The sequence below is a fragment of the Coregonus clupeaformis genome, unplaced genomic scaffold (genome assembly GCF_020615455.1).
Source record: "Coregonus clupeaformis isolate EN_2021a unplaced genomic scaffold, ASM2061545v1 scaf0302, whole genome shotgun sequence".
Classification (NCBI taxonomy): domain Eukaryota; kingdom Metazoa; phylum Chordata; class Actinopteri; order Salmoniformes; family Salmonidae; genus Coregonus; species Coregonus clupeaformis.
In genome coordinates this window covers 121,429-139,975 of record NW_025533757.1, presented here as the reverse complement: position 1 = coordinate 139,975, position 18,547 = coordinate 121,429, and the positions used below count along the sequence as shown (strand labels likewise).

Here is an 18,547-nt window from a genome sequence, read left to right as displayed (position 1 = left end):
CTGCTTTGTTCATTTGCATGATTACATTGCAGCACTGCAGTTTGGTTTAATCCCTTTATCTGCAGCCCGACTCCTCCCTACATCCTCCCATCCTCATCCCCCTCCTAGCGCTGCCGGCCAAACAGCTGAACACACTCATCCCTGGTCCATAGGGACTCCTGGACACTGTCTGTGATGTCACCTCAGAGACCTCAGAGATGCTCCCAACACACAGGAGTAAAACTGGCCTCTTCCCAAACTAGTCTAGAAAGACACACAAACGATTCTGAACAAACAAACACTCAGATACTAGAACACAAAAGTTCCACTAAAAACCACACACTCTCATGCTCACAAACACAGAGACCAATGGAATTATGCAGTCTGTAAAAATACCCCAAAACACATTGTAGCAAACCGTTTTAATTCAGTTACTGGATGATTGAGAAAGCAGAGACAGTGGTGGTCATGGTACTGTACATTCAGTGCATTGGGGAGAATTGTACCATCAAATTGACAATGCAGGGAGGCAGTTATGGCAAACTTCACAAATGAATCATAATTTAGCTAAGTCTGAGAAAATAATATGCAATACAAAAAAACAGTATAGTACAAAACATAGATTTGTGCTGCCATGGACCATCTATAGTAGAGCTCAAACTCTGTATTTTGGTTTGGAAGTTCTCCCATTGTATGCTTTTTTCCTGCACTGATTAGACAGGCCCAGTTCTGACCAGCAATAGCGTATATGAGCAACAAGGGTTGGAACACACTGGATGAAATAAAACCATTTCAAGTGGAACCATAGAGAATACATCTTCCCAGCTTCTGCTTCACACACACCCAGGCCGGGTACATCGAACGGCCCAAACGACCCATCTCCCCAGCCCCTCCAATGCTGTGCTCTCCACCCTCGAGTGCCGAGTTCATCACCGGCCAACCTCCCACAGGGCAATGTGCTCTGGAGCTGTGGATGTACACACACACACACACACACACACACACACAGAGACAGACAGACAGACACAGAGGAGTAATAGAGACAGATAGAGTAGAGGGAATAAATGGTGTGGTTTGTATCCCAAATCCTCAGTAATCCTAGCTAGCGCTCCATTCAGACGTGACAGTGCAGAGGACATTCATATTCTACAACACAGCGGAGGAGGCTAAGAATGGAGGAGCTTTTCTCTATAGACACATACCCATGCATGCACACCCACACACCACACAAACTGTACACACCCACGTGCACACCCACACACCCACACACCCACGTGCACACACACACCATACATACACAAGTGCAAACAAGCATGCACACACGCACACAAAACAAGTTCCTAGTAATCTCTCATTGGGCCTTGTTTTCATTACTACTGCAATGAGGGCCCAAAATGGAAGCTCCAACAGTCAAGGGGTAGGAGGGGAGCTAACAAACAGATGTGGCTGTAGCCTAAAACACAATTCCCATGCTGCAGAACACTGGATCAGTCACACCCCTACCTCTCTAATATATACACTACCGTTCAAAAGTTTGGGGTCACTTAGAAATGTCCTTGTTTTCGAAATAAATGAATAAAAATTGTCCATTAAAATAACATCAAATTAATCAGAAATACAGTGTAGACATTGTTAATGTTGTAAATGGCTATTGTAGCTGGAAACGGCTGATTTTTTATGGAATATCTACATAGGCGTACAGAGGCCCATTATCAGCAACCATCAGTCCTGTGTTCCAATGGCACGTTGTGTTTGCTAATCCAAGTTTATCATTTTAAAAGGCTAATTGATCATTAGAAAACCCTTTTGCAATAACGTTAGCACAGCTGAAAAATATTGTGCTGATTAGAAATGCAATAAAACTGGCCTTCTTGAGACTAGTTGAGTATCTGGAGCATCAGCAATTGTGGGTTCGATTACAGGCTCAAAATGGCCAGAAACAAAGAACTTACTTCTGAAACTCGTCAGTCTATTCTTGTTCTGAGAAATGAAGGCTATTCCATGCGAGACATTGCCAAGAAACTGAAGATCTCGTACAACGCTGTGTCCTACTCCCTTCACAGAACAGCGCAAACTGGCTCTACCCAGAATAGAAAGAGGAGTGGGAGGCCCCGGTGCACAACTGAGCAAGAGGACAAATACATTAGAGTGTCTAGTTTGAGAAACAGACGCCTCACAGGTCCACAACTGGCAGCTTCATTAAATAGTACCCGCAAAACACCCGTCTCAACGTCAACAATGAAGAGGCGACTCCGGGATGCTGACCTTCTAGGCAGAGTTGCAAAGAAAAAGCCATATCTCAGACTGCCCATCTTAATCTTTTATTTTTATTGGCCAGTCTGAGATATGGGTTTTCTTTGCAACTCTGCCTAGAAGGTCAGCATCCCGGAGTCGCCTCTTCACTGTTGACATTGAGAATGGTGTTTTGCAGGTACTATTTAATGACGCTGCCAGTTCAGACGTTTCCAGCTACAATAGCCATTTACAACATCAACAATGTCTATACTGTATTTCTGATTAATTTGATGTTATTTTAATGGACAAAAAAATAGCTGACCCCAAACTATGTATATGTGTATATGTGTGTGTATATATATATATATATATATATACACACACACACACACACACACAAAGACGCACATAGGCATACTCTGTATCTGGGTAACTGTGTGGACCCCTCCGGCTATCTGTGCTTTCCACTTATCATTTTATTGCCAATTAACAGAACACATCAATGCAGCTTCACAAATATACCTTCAGGGCGGTACGAGACTGTCTGTCTGTGTGTGTGTGTGTGTGTGTGTGTGTCTGTGTGTGTGTGTGTGTGTGTGTGTGTGTAGGGGAGCTATTAATCACAGTCAAATCCATTCATTTCACTCTTTGTTGCTTCAATGAATCTTTTGTTTTAGTTAGAGTGCTTGTGTAGAGGAGGGGGTTGAGTAAAACATGCTCCCCGCTAGTTCAGCTGTGTTCTCATGTGTTCTGTTTTCACCAGCCTTATCACTCCACTTCGAGCTCTGGTCAGGTCCATTCCACACACACACATACCCATACACACAGGCAAACACACACACACACACACGTACCCACCCACCCACACACACACACACACACACACACTCCTCTCCAATCCTCTTTACTGACCCCTCTCTACACAAAGGCCTCGCTCTCTAAGAAGAGAGAACCGATCGTTTTCCACCAATCGGCACCAGGAGATTAAGAGCTTTTAAACGGTGAGCTGTTAAAATGTCAGCCCAGCAACACTGACTGCATTAGGACGGCCCTGGATGATCAATATGAGATTGCAGATCTCGCCACCTGCCTAGAACACACACAATTAAACAAAACCAAACAAACAATACAACCCCTCCTATTCTGACTCCATCACACGGATGAATTATAGAGTTGAGAAATGTGTGTGTGTGTTTAGACAATTGGTGCCATTGTAGGCCTGACGTATATCGATCTCTAAAAGGCTCTTTATGAGGAGCCCTGAGTGCCATTGATTCCAACTGAGTGTATCATTACAATGTGTAGGCTGTGTCACACAGCCTCTCCCTCATAAACACAGACGTTAACACTGCACCCAGATCAGGAGTTAGGGCTGTGGTGTGTTTTTGTGTTCTCTGCTCTGGTTTTATACTGAACACTCACTTTGACTCCAGCATCCCTCAGCCAGACAGACCAGGTAAAGATGTAGGGTCCTGATGTCTTTCCCTTGCATGCTGATCTAAGGTCAGTTTTGAGTTTTCTGCTCTGATAGTGTTTGAACTCCTCTCTGTCCGTCAGTCTCTCGCTTACTCTGTTGTCATGGTGATGTCCATGTCCAACAGGTGTTTAAAACACACAGCTACACAGCTCTCTCACTCTACTCCCTGCAGCGAGGAAGAACATCCTCTCTCTCTCTCTCTCTCTCTCTCTCTCTCTGGTATAGAGAGTTTTAAGATATATCAGTGAATGCTACATCTAATGGTAATGAGTCTGGAGGACAGAATACCTTGATTAGAATCTCTCTCTCTCTCTCTCTCTGTGGTATGGAGAGTTTTAAGATATAGCAGTGAATGCTACATCTAATGGTAATGAGTCTGGAGGACAGATTTCCTTGATTAGAATCTCTCTCTCTCTCTCTCTCTCTCTCTCTCTCTCTCTCTCTCTCTCTCTCTCTCTCTCTCTCTCTCACCGTATTGGCAGATGTATCGGTTTCGTGTTTTACAGCGCTGGTCGTTCCAGTTGAAGGTGCTGGATGCCTGCAACTCCACACAGTTCCCAAAGCTGCAGGGAGAAGACACGAGGGAGAAGACAGAGGGAGGAAGAGTGAGATGGAGAGAAGGGACACAGAGGCATCTGGTGGTCAGACAGTAAAATGACAGTTCTGCTTTCAAACACTTCTCTCAGAGTAGCCTCAATGTCCAGGGCCCGTATCCACAAAGCATCTTAGAGAAGGAGTGCTGATCTAGGATCTGTCCATATAATGTTATTTATTATGATCTAAAAGGAAAAACTGATCCTGAATCAGCACTCCTACTCTGATATACTTTGTGGGTACGGGCCCAGGCGTGAGATTATAATGTGAGATTATAATGTTTGGCTACGTGAGACTATACCTGTGTCCCACACAGTGTAGAATAACCATGATATTATAAATATGTTCATTCCAGTGAAAAATATAGTGGAGTCGCATTTGCAGTGCCTCATTCCACCTGCTTACTGTGTATTCTGACTACAATAATATCATTTTATGATTACCCACTGAACAAGATGACACGATAATACAAAGCTATGATTTTTGTTACTATTATCATTAAGTTGTTAAAAGTTATGACTTGTAGTAACAAATAGTCTCTCTCACCCCTGATTGTCAGGCTGTCCAAAGGCGAAGCTGCTGTATGTTGGGATTTCTCCTGAGTCCCAGCGGAAAGAGTCCTTCAGAGGTTTATATGTCAGCCCTGGACACAATACACACAATCTTACAGGACGCTTATCCTTATATCACCTTAACACATCTCAATGCTGCTCACACAAACTCCAAAAGTCAGTCTGTCAAAGCTACAGTGGGGAAAAAAGGTATTTAGTCAGCCACCAATTGTGCAAGTTCTCCCACTTAAAAAGATGAGAGAGGCCTGTAATTTTCATCATAGGTACACGTCAACTATGACAGACAAAATGAGAAAAAAAATCCAGAAAATCACATTGTAGGATTTTTAATGAATTTATTTGCAAATTATGGTGGAAAATAAGTATTTGGTCACCTACAAACAAGCAAGATTTCTGGCTCTCACAGACCTGTAACTTCTTCTTTAAGAGGCTCCTCTGTCCTCCACTCGTTATCTGTATTAATGGCACCTGTTTGAACTTGTTATCAGTATAAAAGACACCTGTCCACAACCTCAAACAGTCACACTCCAAACTCCACTATGGCCAAGACCAAAGAGCTGTCAAAGGACACCAGAAACAAAATTGTAGACCTGCACCAGGCTGGGAAGACTGAATCTGCAATAGGTAAGCAGCTTGGTTTGAAGAAATCAACTGTGGGAGCAATTATTAGGAAATGGAAGACATACAAGACCACTGATAATCTCCCCTCGATCTGGGGCTCCACGCAAGATCTCACCCCGTGGGGTCAAAATGATCACAAGAACGGTGAGCAAAAATCCCAGAACCACACGGGGGGACCTAGTGAATGACCTGCAGAGAGCTGGGACCAAAGTAACAAAGCCTACCATCAGTAACACACTACGCCGCCAGGGACTCAAATCCTGCAGTGCCAGACGTGTCCCCCCTGCTTAAGCCAGTACATGTCCAGGCCCGTCTGAAGTTTGCTAGAGTGCATTTGGATGATCCAGAAGAGGATTGGGAGAATGTCATATGGTCAGATGAAACCAAAATATAACTTTTTGGTAAAAACTCAACTCGTCGTGTTTGGAGGACAAAGAATGCTGAGTTGCATCCAAAGAACACCATACCTACTGTGAAGCATGGGGGTGGAAACATCATGCTTTGGGGCTGTTTTTCTGCAAAGGGACCAGGAAGACTGATCCGTGTAAAGGAAAGAATGAATGGGGCCATGTATCGTGAGATTTTGAGTGAAAACCTCCTTCCATCAGCAAGGGCATTGAAGATGAAACGTGGCTGGGTCTTTCAGCATGACAATGATCCCAAACACACCGCCCGGGCAACGAAGGAGTGGCTTCGTAAGAAGCATTTCAAGGTCCTGGAGTGGCCTAGCCAGTCTCCAGATCTCAACCCCATAGAAAATCTTTGGAGGGAGTTGAAAGTCCGTGTTGCCCAGCGACAGCCCCAAAACATCACTGCTCTAGAGGAGATCTGCATGGAGGAATGGGCCAAAATACCAGCAACAGTGTGTGAAAACCTTGTGAAGACTTACAGAAAACGTTTGACCTGTGCCATTGCCAACAAATGGTATATAACAAAGTATTGAGAAACTTTTGTTATTGACCAAATACTTATTTTCCACCATAATTTGCAAATAAATTCATTAAAAATCCTACAATGTGATTTTCTGGAAAAAATATTCTAATTTTGTCTGTCATAATTGACGTGTACCTATGATGAAAATTACAGGCCTCTCTCATCTTTTTAAGTGGGAGAACTTGCACAATTGGTGGCTGACTAAATACTTTTTTTCCCCCACTGTATTTGGCTGTATGTAGAGAAGGACAGTGAAAATGACGTACCGATCCAGAAGTTGCGTGTCTTAAAGTCGGGGTCTGTGACCTCGTTGCTGGTCTCCAGCTGGCTCAGGTAAAATGCCAGGATGTCCTGAACCTTCTGGTTGTGGATCTGGGCCAGAATCCCCCCTCGCTCCTGGGGTCCAAACACACAACACAACATGGGTTACACACACGCACACACACACACACACACACACACACACACACACACACACACACACACACACACTAACCTGACAGCGGGTCTTGGCTCGGTAGTAGGTGTCGGCCTCTGGAGACAACATGAAGCACTCTCCATCGATCCTCATGTCACAGCTGTGGAAGGGAAACTGCTGCTTCTCTACAGAAACATAAGCAACACACATTAGGCCTCAGTAAAGGAGACAACAGGCACTGACCATCCATCTTGGCTCAAACTCAGTGTACAGACTACAGTCCATTCTGGTCACAATAAACACTATGACCTTTAATCATTTAGATTTGCTCACCTCCTGCGTCCTCTCTCCTCCGTCCTCTCTCACCTCCTTTTGAAAACTTCAAAGTTAATCGAGGAGAGTCGGCGAGCAGAGTGAACGTGGATGAAAATGCGCACGCTTGAAATGAGACAGTCCTTCTCCACTCGCGTCTCATTAGGCAAATTACGTTTAAAGTAATCAAAACAATTTAAGTTAGTTGTGGAAGATATTTTATAGCTAAAACAATAAGTAGCATATTGTTTTTAAACGTGTGCATGTTCTTAGTCTCTGACAAAACAAAAGCTGATTCAAAGGGGGTGTGACAGATTTCTAAACTCTGCCGTGGTAGGATACACGAGTATCCTCGATGAAAGGTGGCTATCGAGGAGGGGAGGACACTCTTCCTACTAACGAATTGACACAGTGCTCGACCACTCGACCACTTATCGGTTTCCGGGTCAAGGAGGAGAGAGGATGGAGAAGAGAGGACGGAGGAGAGAGGATGGAGAAGAGAGGACAGAGGACGGTCTTTTGCCCAAACAAGAAAAACTCTGAGATACATATGGCTTGATAACACAATAAACATTGGAATTCATACTGTCTCAAACTAGCAGATACAACTTGAATCTAATCAGGCTGAAGCTTAATAGAAAAGAGGGCGCATTGGCTTAGACCCAGTGATGATAGGAGTCTGGTTCATTCTGGTTTAAAGTAATGGTGAAACAATAGTGCATTGGCTACATAAACGTATTCCCACCAGGGTTGGGGTCACTTCCATTTCAATTAAAAAAGTAAAGTATTGGAATTGGAATTTCAGTGTACTTATTGAATTGAAATGGAATTGACCCCAACCCTGATTCCCTTACACATACACACTCACCTGCACACTCAGCACCCCCATAACCAACATCACACTTGCAGGAGCACTCCTCTTCCTTGTAGCGGCCGTGCACACACTTCACACTGCAGCGCACTGAAACACACACACACAGTCACACACACAGTCACACACAGTATATTGACCACGATGCACCCACAGAGATCCCTGAACACACACACTGCAGAGCATGGCTAGACAGCCACACAGAGACAATAATGACTGTAGTAGACTGTCAGACTGGTAAACACAGGCACATAGACTGGTACCCTGACAGAATCGCCCGGTGAACCCAGGTCCACAATGACACTGGCAAGAGGAGACGTTCAGACGACCATGCTGCCCACAGCTCATACGACATGGGTTCCTGGGGGTCTCTGGAACACACACACTTTTGTCCATGAATACATTTAGACTCCAGTTTGTGCTTGTTCTCTGACAAGGCCATCATTGCATGGTAAGTGGTTAAGTGTTGACTATACTGTTAAACTGGATTAAGTGAAAACCCCTTCACATGACAATACTTTCAGTGAGGGGAAAAATACACTTAATGTCTTTGGCTCAAAATAGATAATGAACTGTCATCCTCAATAGAGGTGATACGTCGCTTTTAGTGCACTAAAGAGCTTCTAAGACAAAAATCTGTAGAGAACAGAGTTGGTTGAAATTGTTGAAATAAATCCTACTTTGAGTAAGGAACAGCTAACATGATTAAAATCCAAAAAAAAATCACAAATGTAAAGGTAGACTCAGCAATATGACTTAGGTGCACAAAGTAAACAGCATAGTGGGTGAATTTCCGCAACAACTAAGAGCGTTGAAGTGCGAGGCTAAACTTCTCAGCTGTTTTGGTCCCGTGGCTACCATGCTGTAACAGCGTGAAGCAAACCCATGCACATGCACAGATACTGTGTGTGACTGTGAGAGCAAAGTCTTGCATCTCGCTCATCGCAATATCTGCTCGTGGCACCTTTAATGAATGAGAGTGTTCTCTATGGTTCTCACCACACAGTCCTCCCACATGGTCCCACAGTCTGAAGCAGCCTGACATGGAAGAGGTGCAGAGAGTACAAGAGAAACCAGCCTTATAGGGCACCACCAACCTCCCATTCACCTCCCAGTTACCCCTGCAGAGAGACATATATCACACACATGTATACGTGTACGCACATGTAGGCAAACACACACACACACACTAAGGCTGAGTACTAAAACAGGAGGAGAAGTCTGACATCAGGTAAATTAGGAGTGTTCTTACCCAGGGGAGTATGCACAGACAAACAGTTCCCAGAGAGCATCACCCCTCAGACACAACTGTCTGGCACAGCCCACATTACTGGAGGTAGCCCACACCAACTACAGCAGAGACAGACAGAGACAGACACACAGACATAGACACAGACACAGACACAGAGACAGACACAGACACAGACACAGACACAGACAGAGTTAGAGAGAAACAGAGTGAGAGAGGGAATATATTGGCGACATCAATGTATTGGCAAGTGGGCAACACAAACTCAATCACACCAATTACTCAAATTGAGTTGAGAGTTGAATTGAGACTTCTTGTTTTGACACAAAGTTACTTAGGGTTGCTGCACAGTTAACAGATCCAGGACTGTTAACCATTACCTGTGTGTAGTGTTGGCAGGTAGCATTCTCTCTGCATTGCCCACTCAGGTACATGTAGTCCCGCCCTTCCTCGAACCATGAGTCAATGACCTCAGCAAATGAGGTGGTGGCATGGGCTGAGTGATGGGTGTTCCAACCAATGTGGCGGAGCTGTTGGTCCTGAGGAGAGGGGTCTGTGTGGCAAGACTCCGCCCTCTCCTGGGCAAGTAGGACCAGCTTCTCACTCCAGTCCTACAGATATGGGGAAGGGGGAGGAGACAACACACGCACGCACACACACACACACACACACAAATTTAAACAAATACAATGGGGAACTACCTTCCCATGACTGAGGGTGACAGACCGACTTCCTCTCTTTGTGACCTGAATGGCCCTTTTTCAGGGACACATTTTGCTTTTGGGACACACCCATGCCATGTCAGGCTCTCCATTTAGCCTCCTATTGTTAATGTTCACTGACAAGGTTTCTTCTGAAGACTTAGTCTCAGAGCTCTGGAAATCTATAGCCTAAAATGGATACAGTATTTGGGCAGGGGCTGATGGGGAGATCGATAAAAAGACAGACTGTGTGGGAGTATAGGAGAGAAAGAAAGAAATAAAGTTTGTTATATAAGCACAGACCATGGCATAGTGACTCTGCTGCTCTGCCATCTGACCATTAGGTCACTGAGTACACTATCTCATCCTCATAGATCTTAAATAGATGAACAACAGCAAGTTTGCTATGCATTGCTAAGGGCCAGCAGAGGCCATGTGATGGTACCTGATCTTAAACAGGACAGTCCTAAATAAACTACACAGTCAGGATGGTGAACAGCGAACACCATGGGAGGCTGAAAGGTGATCTCTGCTTTCAAAGCTGGTGCACTTGGGGGAGGATTACAGCTAAGCAAGGTGGCCTATGAGCCCTGTGCCCACTCACTGCCCTATGAAAGGAGAGACAGAGACACTGGTGGAGTGGGATGGAGGGGGGAGAGAAGTAAGGGGAGTTGGAGAAGGGGTTGTGGAGTGTAGGGGGAAATGGGTGGTGGGGAGTAGGGGGCCAGAGGTGGGACAGTCTGGACGGGTCTGGTGAGAGGTGCGTGTCTCCAAAGTGGAGGGATCAAATGAAACCCCAACGTCACACACCTATTAACATTCTCTCCTCTCCTGGCACAGAGCCTGCTACAACATAGATAGACTCACAGAGTTGTTTTTAAAGACATAGTACAGTCAGAGACATGATGGGCCTGTCAGTATCAAGTACAGAGTTGGGATATCCACCCACTAAAGAGACACAAGGCACTGAGACAGATGAACAACTGAGTGTCTAAACAGTGTCCCAGTAGACACATTTATAAGCATACAGTGCATTCGGAATTTACCCAGACCCCTTGACTTTTGACACATTTTGTTACTTGACAGCCTTATTCTAAAAAATGTAATTCAATTTTATCCCCTCATCAATCTACACACAATACCCCATAATGAAAAAGCAAAAACAGGTTTTTAGAAATTTTTGCAAATTTATAAAAAATTGACCTGAGGATAGATTACTGTGTTCTTTGGGACCTTCAATGCTGCAGAAATTGTTTGGTACCCTTCCCCAGATCTGTGCCTCAACACAATCCTGTCTCGGAGCTCTACGGACAGTTCCCTCAACCTCATGTCTTGGTTTTAGCTCTGACATGCACTGTCAACTGTGGGACCTTATATAGACAGGTGTGTGCCTTTCCAAATCATGTCCAATCAATTGAATTTACCACAGGTGGACTCCAATCAAGTTGTAGACACATCTGAAGGATGCACCTGAGCTCAATTTCAAGTCTCATAGCAAAGGGTCTGAATACTTATGTAAATAATGTATCTGTTTTGTATTTCTAATACATTTGCAAACATTTCTGCAGACCTGTTTTTTTGTGTAGATTGATGAGGATTTTTATTTATTTAATCCATTTTAGAATAAGGCTGTAACGTAACAAAATGTGGAAAAAGTCTGAATACTTTCAGAACGCACTGTATAAGCAGCATATAAACAGTGTGGATTCCTCTGTTTTGCTGATAAGGAACTGATGAGGCAGCCTCTGCCTCTGTTAGGACAGGGAGACGGCCAGTGTCTGTCACTCATTGGCTAAGCCGTTTGACCCCTGTCTCGTCTTGTGCGCGTCGAGTGGTAGCAGAATGTCTCTGCTCAGCGTGAGCCACCCCGGCAACCGCAGCCAGTTACCGTGGAGACAGCTGTCAGTACTCAGGACCCGAGCGTGAAAGGGGGGTGTTTCCGCATTAGCCGTTTCACGACTAGCCCCCCAAGAAGGGGTCCTGTTTCAGAGATGGGGAGAGGGGAGAAAGTGGGAGGAAAGAGGGAGGGAGGGAGAGAGGGTATCCTGGCACACATCAGTGGGATGTCATGCAAAGCTATCTGACTCCCACTCGCTCTTCAGAGAGATCTAAAAGTTAGCCAGGCCGTCAACATTCAACCATCTCTCCTTTTCACTGAACCCCGTCTCTTCCCCTTCACCATTACAACACCCCCCACCTGTCTCATCTTTCCAAACCTTCTCAACGTTGCTCCTCAGAGATTCTGCCAGCCTTCCATCACCTTGAGAGGACCCCCACACAAACAGACGTGTCTCCCTCTCCAGACCACTCCTGTCCTACTGATAGCCACAGCTCACAGCCTGCCTGTGTGTGCTCAGTAGAGCTCACAGCTGGTGTTTTCACCTGAATGTGTGTTATATAACCCCCCCCCCCCTTAGAGAGGAGCCAGAATGAGACAGCCAAACAAATCAGTGTAATTTCCTCCACAGTGGCTTCAAATGGGTACACTGAGGGGTGAAAAGAGGGGAGTTTTCATCTTGTCACATTTTAAGTTAATCTTCCTCTGGCACATTTGTGTTCATATTTAAGGCCCTTCTAAAAGGGAACACTGTCCAGTTTGTCAATTATTCAACCTTGCAGTGAAGTAAGAGATCCTCAATACTCAGAAACACTAATTGGAGCCATTTGTTTCAATTTATTAAGGAATAGATCTACTAAAACTCTGATGAAGGTCTTATGACTGACACATGAAAACATTGGGGCACATACAACTGGCCCAGTGTACGGGAGTATGCATGCCATACTATAAAGAACTTGAAAAGGATGGTATTGCTTCCTGTAGGACTAACTTCATCATTAGCACTATTTCCTTGTCGTAGAATATTTGTTGTTGTTTGATGAATGGAGGCATGTCCAGATGTCAGGGGAGTGACATTAGTTATGTGTCGAGCAGAGCAGCTAATTAAGAGTCTGTGCTAAGCCCCCTTTGAGCACATTGTTCCCTCTGTCCCTCTGATGTCCTCTGGTCAAAATCATAAGCGCACGCTTTGATGCCACCAGAGGGGAGCAGAGTCACCGGTCAAGTCCCCTTCATGAATATTCAATTTTTACATCACAATGCATCAGTGCAAGGAATTAAATAACTACAGGAGTGAAGCAAAGACCAGACATAGGAATATGTTTAGTCTTACTCTGTTATGGTCCGTAAAGTCAACAACTTATAGCTGAGGATATGATGTTGGCAAGGAGTGTAGTCCATAAAATAAGCCAAGACAGCACAGAGCTTTTTATAGCAAAGTGACAGTCAGCAGGAACACTGTTTCCCAGGCGATGTTTTCATGCCCGCTCAAAACTGTTTTTTAGCCGTGGGAGTCCTCAGCTAAGTGGAGACATTAAGTGGGTTGAACTTTGACCTAAAGTACAGTAAATTCCTTAGCTACAGACACACACATAGCCTATACACTTTCTCTCACACATACCCAGCAGGCAAAACTTGAAATTACGTCATTACAATGAGAAAACTAGTTTCTGCAATGAGTAGATGTAAAACAAACGCCTCCCTCTCATGTCTTACACCAAAAGAAAATACCTCATTTCCATTTCTGTATTTGAAGCTAAGTGCCTCCTATTCTCAGACAGGCTTCCCCAGCCCTAGGTGAACCCCCAGAGGGCATGGACTGAGTACAGAAAGAGAAGAGCCTCATTTGTGAAACTTTGTGAAGCGCTGCTCTTTTATCTCCTGAAGAGAAGAAGCGAGAGAATAGGGAGGCTGCAGGGCCACACTATAATCTCTTTACCGACACAATCAGATAGCGCTTCCCCACGCCTGCTGCCCTGCCTGGGTGGAAATTCCTCAAAGAGAATCACAAACGCAGCTAAAGCCCTGAGCCTTTTAAACGTTTATCAGTAAAGCTCCTTAATATGCTTCTTCAGCTCGCCCGGGATTCCTCCATCGGCCTTCGCAGGCAAATTACCTGTAATACCACAGTCCTGAATGCAGCATGATAATATCCTCATCCTCTTTTTCCGATTATGTGTTATCAGCTATGTGCAGTTTGCTGATGCTGAGCAGCAGTCTAGGAACTCTGCTCTATCTGTATTGATGGGCTTTGAGAACGCAATCTATGATAAGTGATGGTTTTGGACAAAACGTCCATTAGGCCTCTAGGACATAGACTATTCAATCCCACCGTTGTGTGTTTCATTATCCACTGACTGATTGTCCTCTGTCTTCGTTTGTCCTCATGCAATGTAAGCAAAGGGAGATAAGAATAGCACAGTAATAGATGGGTTTAGATATGGAGAAAATGCCCAGTGGTTCTCATTGAGTCAACAGGAGGATTATCATTGGAGGCTTGTCACACATGGGTGTTGTTTCATGCTTCACAGTGCTCACCCATACTACTCACTCACTCCTTGGGCAACATGCTTGTTTTGTCTCGCTTTATCTGAGTGTTTAAGTGGAAATCATGAGACTATCTCTGAGACCATTAGTCTGCATTACCTCATCAGTGATGAAAACTACCACTTCTTCTGATCTCGCTCCTTGTTCAATTAAGTTCAATTAAGATTAATTTACAGTGCCTTCAGAAAGTATTCACACCCCTTTACTTTTTCCATATTTTGTTGTGTTACAGCCTGAATTTAAAATGGATTAAATTGATATTTTTTTTCACTGGCCTACACACAATAACCCATAATTTAAAAAAATATTAATAATTAAAAATGAAAAGCTGAAATGTCTTGAGTCAATAAATATTCAACCCCTTTGTTATGGCAATCCTAAATAAGTTTCGGAGTAAAAATGTGCTTAACAACTCGCATAATAAGTTGCATGGACTCACTCTGTGTGCAATAGTATATAACATGATTTTTGAATGACTACCTCTTCTCTGTACCCCACACATACAATAATCTGTGAAGTCCCTCAGTCGAGCAGTGAATTTCAAACTCAGATTCAACCACAAAGATCAGGGAGGTTTTCCAATGCCTCACAAAGAAGGGTAACTATTGGTAGATGGGTAAAAATAAAAAAGCATGGTGAAGTTATTAATTACACTTTGATGGTGTATCAATACACCCGTCACTCCAAAGATACAGGCTTCCTTCCTAACTCAGATGATGGAGAGGAAGGAAACCGCTCAGGGATTTCACCATGAGGCCAATGGTGACATTAAAACAGTTACAGAGTTTAATGGCTGTGATAGGAGAGAACTGAGGATGGAACAACAACATTGTAGTTACTCCACAATACTAACCTAATTGACAGAGTGAAAAGAAGGAAGCCTGTACAGAATAAAAATATTCCAAAACATGCATCCTGTTTGCAACAAGGCAACAACAACAACAAGGCACTAAAGTGGACCCCAGGAAGAATAGCAGCTGCTTTTGCAACAGCTAATGGGGATCCTAATAAAATACCAAATACCAAAGTAGTACTGCAAAAAATGTGTCAAAGCAATTCACTTTTTGTCAGGACAATAACCTAAAACATAAAGCGAAATCTGCACTGGAGTTGCTTACCAAGAAGACAGTGAATGTTCCTGAATGGCCGAGTTACAGTTTTACCTTAAATCTACTTGAAAATCTATGGCAAGACTTGGAAATAGCTGTCTAGCAATCAATAACAACCAATTTGACAGAGCTTGAATAATTTTGAAAAGAATAATGGGCAAATATTGCACAATCCAGGTGTGGAGAGCTCTTAGAGATTTACCCAGAAAGACTCACTGCTGTAATCGCCGCCAAAGGTGCTTCTACAAAGTATTGACTCAGGGGTGTGAATACTTATGTAAATAAGATATTTCTGTATTTAATTTTCAATACATTCGCAAACATTTCTAAAAACATGTTTTCACTTTGCCATTATAGGGTAGATGGGTGAGGGAGAAAAAATATATTTAATCCCTTTTGAATTCAGGCTGTAACACAACAAAATGTGGAACAAGTCAAGGGGTATGAAAACTTTCTGAAGCACTGTATATAACTAGTCGCTGTAGTTTTCACGTGACTCATCAGTCTGCGGGCTAACAATGATTCTAACAGTGAGGAAACCCTAAATCTATCTGAGCCACCAGGTAGGCGCTGCCATTGACTTCATCTACACACACTGATATAACATCTATCCTGCCGGTTAGTTTGAGTAGAAACAGAGAGATGCAGTATGTAATCCTCCTGGTCCCTAACAGATATACGTATCTCAGAGCCCAAGGGACAGATCCCAGAGCCACCCCAAACAGTGTTTATGGCCTTCAGCATTAACACCCAGACAGAGACAGCACCATACAGAACAGCTGTGGTGTCAGTGCTCCTGTGACTGGAACATGCACTGCGTACATTAACACACTGATCCCCACTGTCTCTCACTGTTGGGGATATCAACGTTTCAACAGAAGATACCCTGTGAGAAATGGTAGACTGTTATAAATCATGGATCAAATGGGGGGCCTTTACCGAGGGCTCGGTTAACCAAGAGACAGACTCCGTGACAAACTGTCATTGTCAAACACACACACACACGGATTGGGAGCATGGGAAAGAGCACAGAGGAGGGTTTCTGGCAGGGCTCTATTTCAGGTGACCTTGGTGTCCAGCAAGCAGCAGCAGCCATGTAACTCAGTGATGTGTTTCAATGGGGCAAGCCTGCATGGCAGCACGGCAGTCGGCAGAGTTACATTTGCTTACAGCTCCGGGTAGAAGCTGCCCTTATAGAGCTAGGACCAGCCTATCCTCCCCAATCAGACGGCAGACAAACAGACAAACAGACAGACAGACTGACACACACACACAAGAAATGTAATGAAAGGCAGGCAAGGCAACTAACCATTTTTTGCATGTTAGCAGCCATGGGGGTGACCCGGCTGCGCAGCCTATTGTGCTGTGTAACAATCAGAAAATGCTCCTTCACCCCAAGTCCTGGAATAAAGAAAAGCACACAATTATTTAGGACAGGTCCCCATGGCAATGGAATGCAAGTGTCTGTAAGGGGGAAAGGGGGTTGGCTGAATGTTCTGTTGATACAGTAGCACTCCACAACATTAGGACAGTGTATATCCACAGCCTGTATATGCGATAGGACATACACATTTGTTTCGCCTATCATTGGAGAACAAATATCTCTATTCGATGTTTAGGTCTAATATAGCCTTCCTGTTGTATCTGCTGCTAAAGTAAATGACATCGCACACTGAAATATTCTGCATTAATTAGAATAGTTTGAGGATTCTTTGCAAGGCATATAGAAAGCACGAAGTCCCTCCCTATACTAAATCATCTTATATTGCGTGCATCCGCCACGCTGCTGTTTTCCCATGACCGGTGCTGAGCCGAACAACACACAACAGGCGACGCGCGCTCTTACCGCTCTCAGGTGAATAAGCGCGGCCCGGTTTCTCCGTGATTATCCTATTCGAGCGGGTGCTGTACAGGGTCTGGAGGTTCACCATGAAAAACAGAAGCAGACACCAGGGTCCCGTTTGAGACCCCATGGCTACTGAAGTAAATAGTGTCAAGTACTCTAACTCCTTGCGGACAAGTGGCTCCCTCTTTAACCCTGCTCTTCTCTCTCTCTCTTTCTCTCGCACTCACTCTCTCTCTCCCCTCCCACGAGTTGTCAACCTTTTGCAACTGTTCTTATTCACTCACGCGCACACATTTGGCCCAAGCCACTCTGCCTACTCAAACTTTAATTGAATTAATGATACACAATCAGCGATGAACAAGGACAACCAAATTTCTAAAAACTTGGCTGAGCTTTCAACCACACAGTATTGAGTCTCATATGTGAAAATGTTTCGTCTGTTCCTCAATGTTGTAAATGCCAACCATTCCCAAGGAAAATTAAGTGGGACAATTCAACTCAATCAAGTAGTTTACAGAGAATATAGGCCTACCATAACGGACTATATTTGTGAAACTTAGTTTTGCATGAAATAATGTAGGCCGATGTATAGCCTAGGTAAAACAATCAAGAAAAAATTTATGAAAAGCCAAAGGTGACTGTCAGTAGACATATTTGAGTGATCCCAGCTTTGGTGTAGGGCAAGCTATAGACAACAGTGGGCTACATCCGTGTTAGCAAGTCAATTACTGTAACCTAAACGCTTTATAAACAACAGATACAGTACTTGAGAGATAGACAAGAAGCCCAAACCGAGCAGACATCAGTGCCACTGATCCATGAGAATAACATCTCCAACTTCTACAGACTCACAATGAAAATATTTATGTTTCACTGAAGGCCACAGACGTAACAAATATCTGACATGTGGCACAATCTTTTTTTCCACAATCTTTTTTTCAGTGAAGGTTTCCCAAAGAACAGATATTGTGTGTGTGTGTGTGTGTATTTGATGAGACTGGGCTACCAATTACTGGCATTGCAGTCCTAACTATGGCACTCATTTGGAGAAACCTGCACCGCTTGTCCTATTCCCTCAGGATAGGTAACTATAGTGATTGCAGGGTGTAGCGCTGAAAGAAATTACTCAGTCTGCCTTTATGCAATAGTGGGTAACACTGTGAGAGAGACCAAATAATCAGAGGTTTTCCTATGCCAGCTTTATACGGCTAATCTCTGCAAACACAGACTACAGCTATAGAATGAG

General features: G+C 44.0%; 1 protein-coding gene across 2 annotated transcripts; it reads right to left on the bottom strand.

Annotated features, from left to right (window-relative positions):
- Nucleotides 1-384: 384 nt before the first annotated feature.
- LOC121558008 (C-type lectin domain family 18 member A-like) lies at nucleotides 385-17,517 on the bottom strand. Of its 2 annotated transcripts, XM_041871493.2 has the most exons (12): nucleotides 17,302-17,517; nucleotides 16,765-16,856; nucleotides 9,642-9,872; nucleotides 9,265-9,362; nucleotides 9,012-9,133; nucleotides 8,276-8,383; nucleotides 8,010-8,102; nucleotides 6,908-7,014; nucleotides 6,678-6,807; nucleotides 4,832-4,928; nucleotides 4,163-4,254; nucleotides 385-946 (listed from the first exon to the last, which is right to left on the bottom strand). In XM_041871493.2, exons 1-12 carry the CDS (start codon nucleotides 17,426-17,428, stop codon nucleotides 909-911), a joined length of 1,335 nt encoding a protein of 444 aa, XP_041727427.1. In that variant the 5' UTR covers nucleotides 17,429-17,517; the 3' UTR covers nucleotides 385-908. The 2 variants fall into 2 exon arrangements, with proteins under 2 accessions (XP_041727427.1, XP_041727428.1); XM_041871494.2 differs by lacking the exon at nucleotides 8,276-8,383.
- Nucleotides 17,518-18,547: the final 1,030 nt, after the last annotated feature.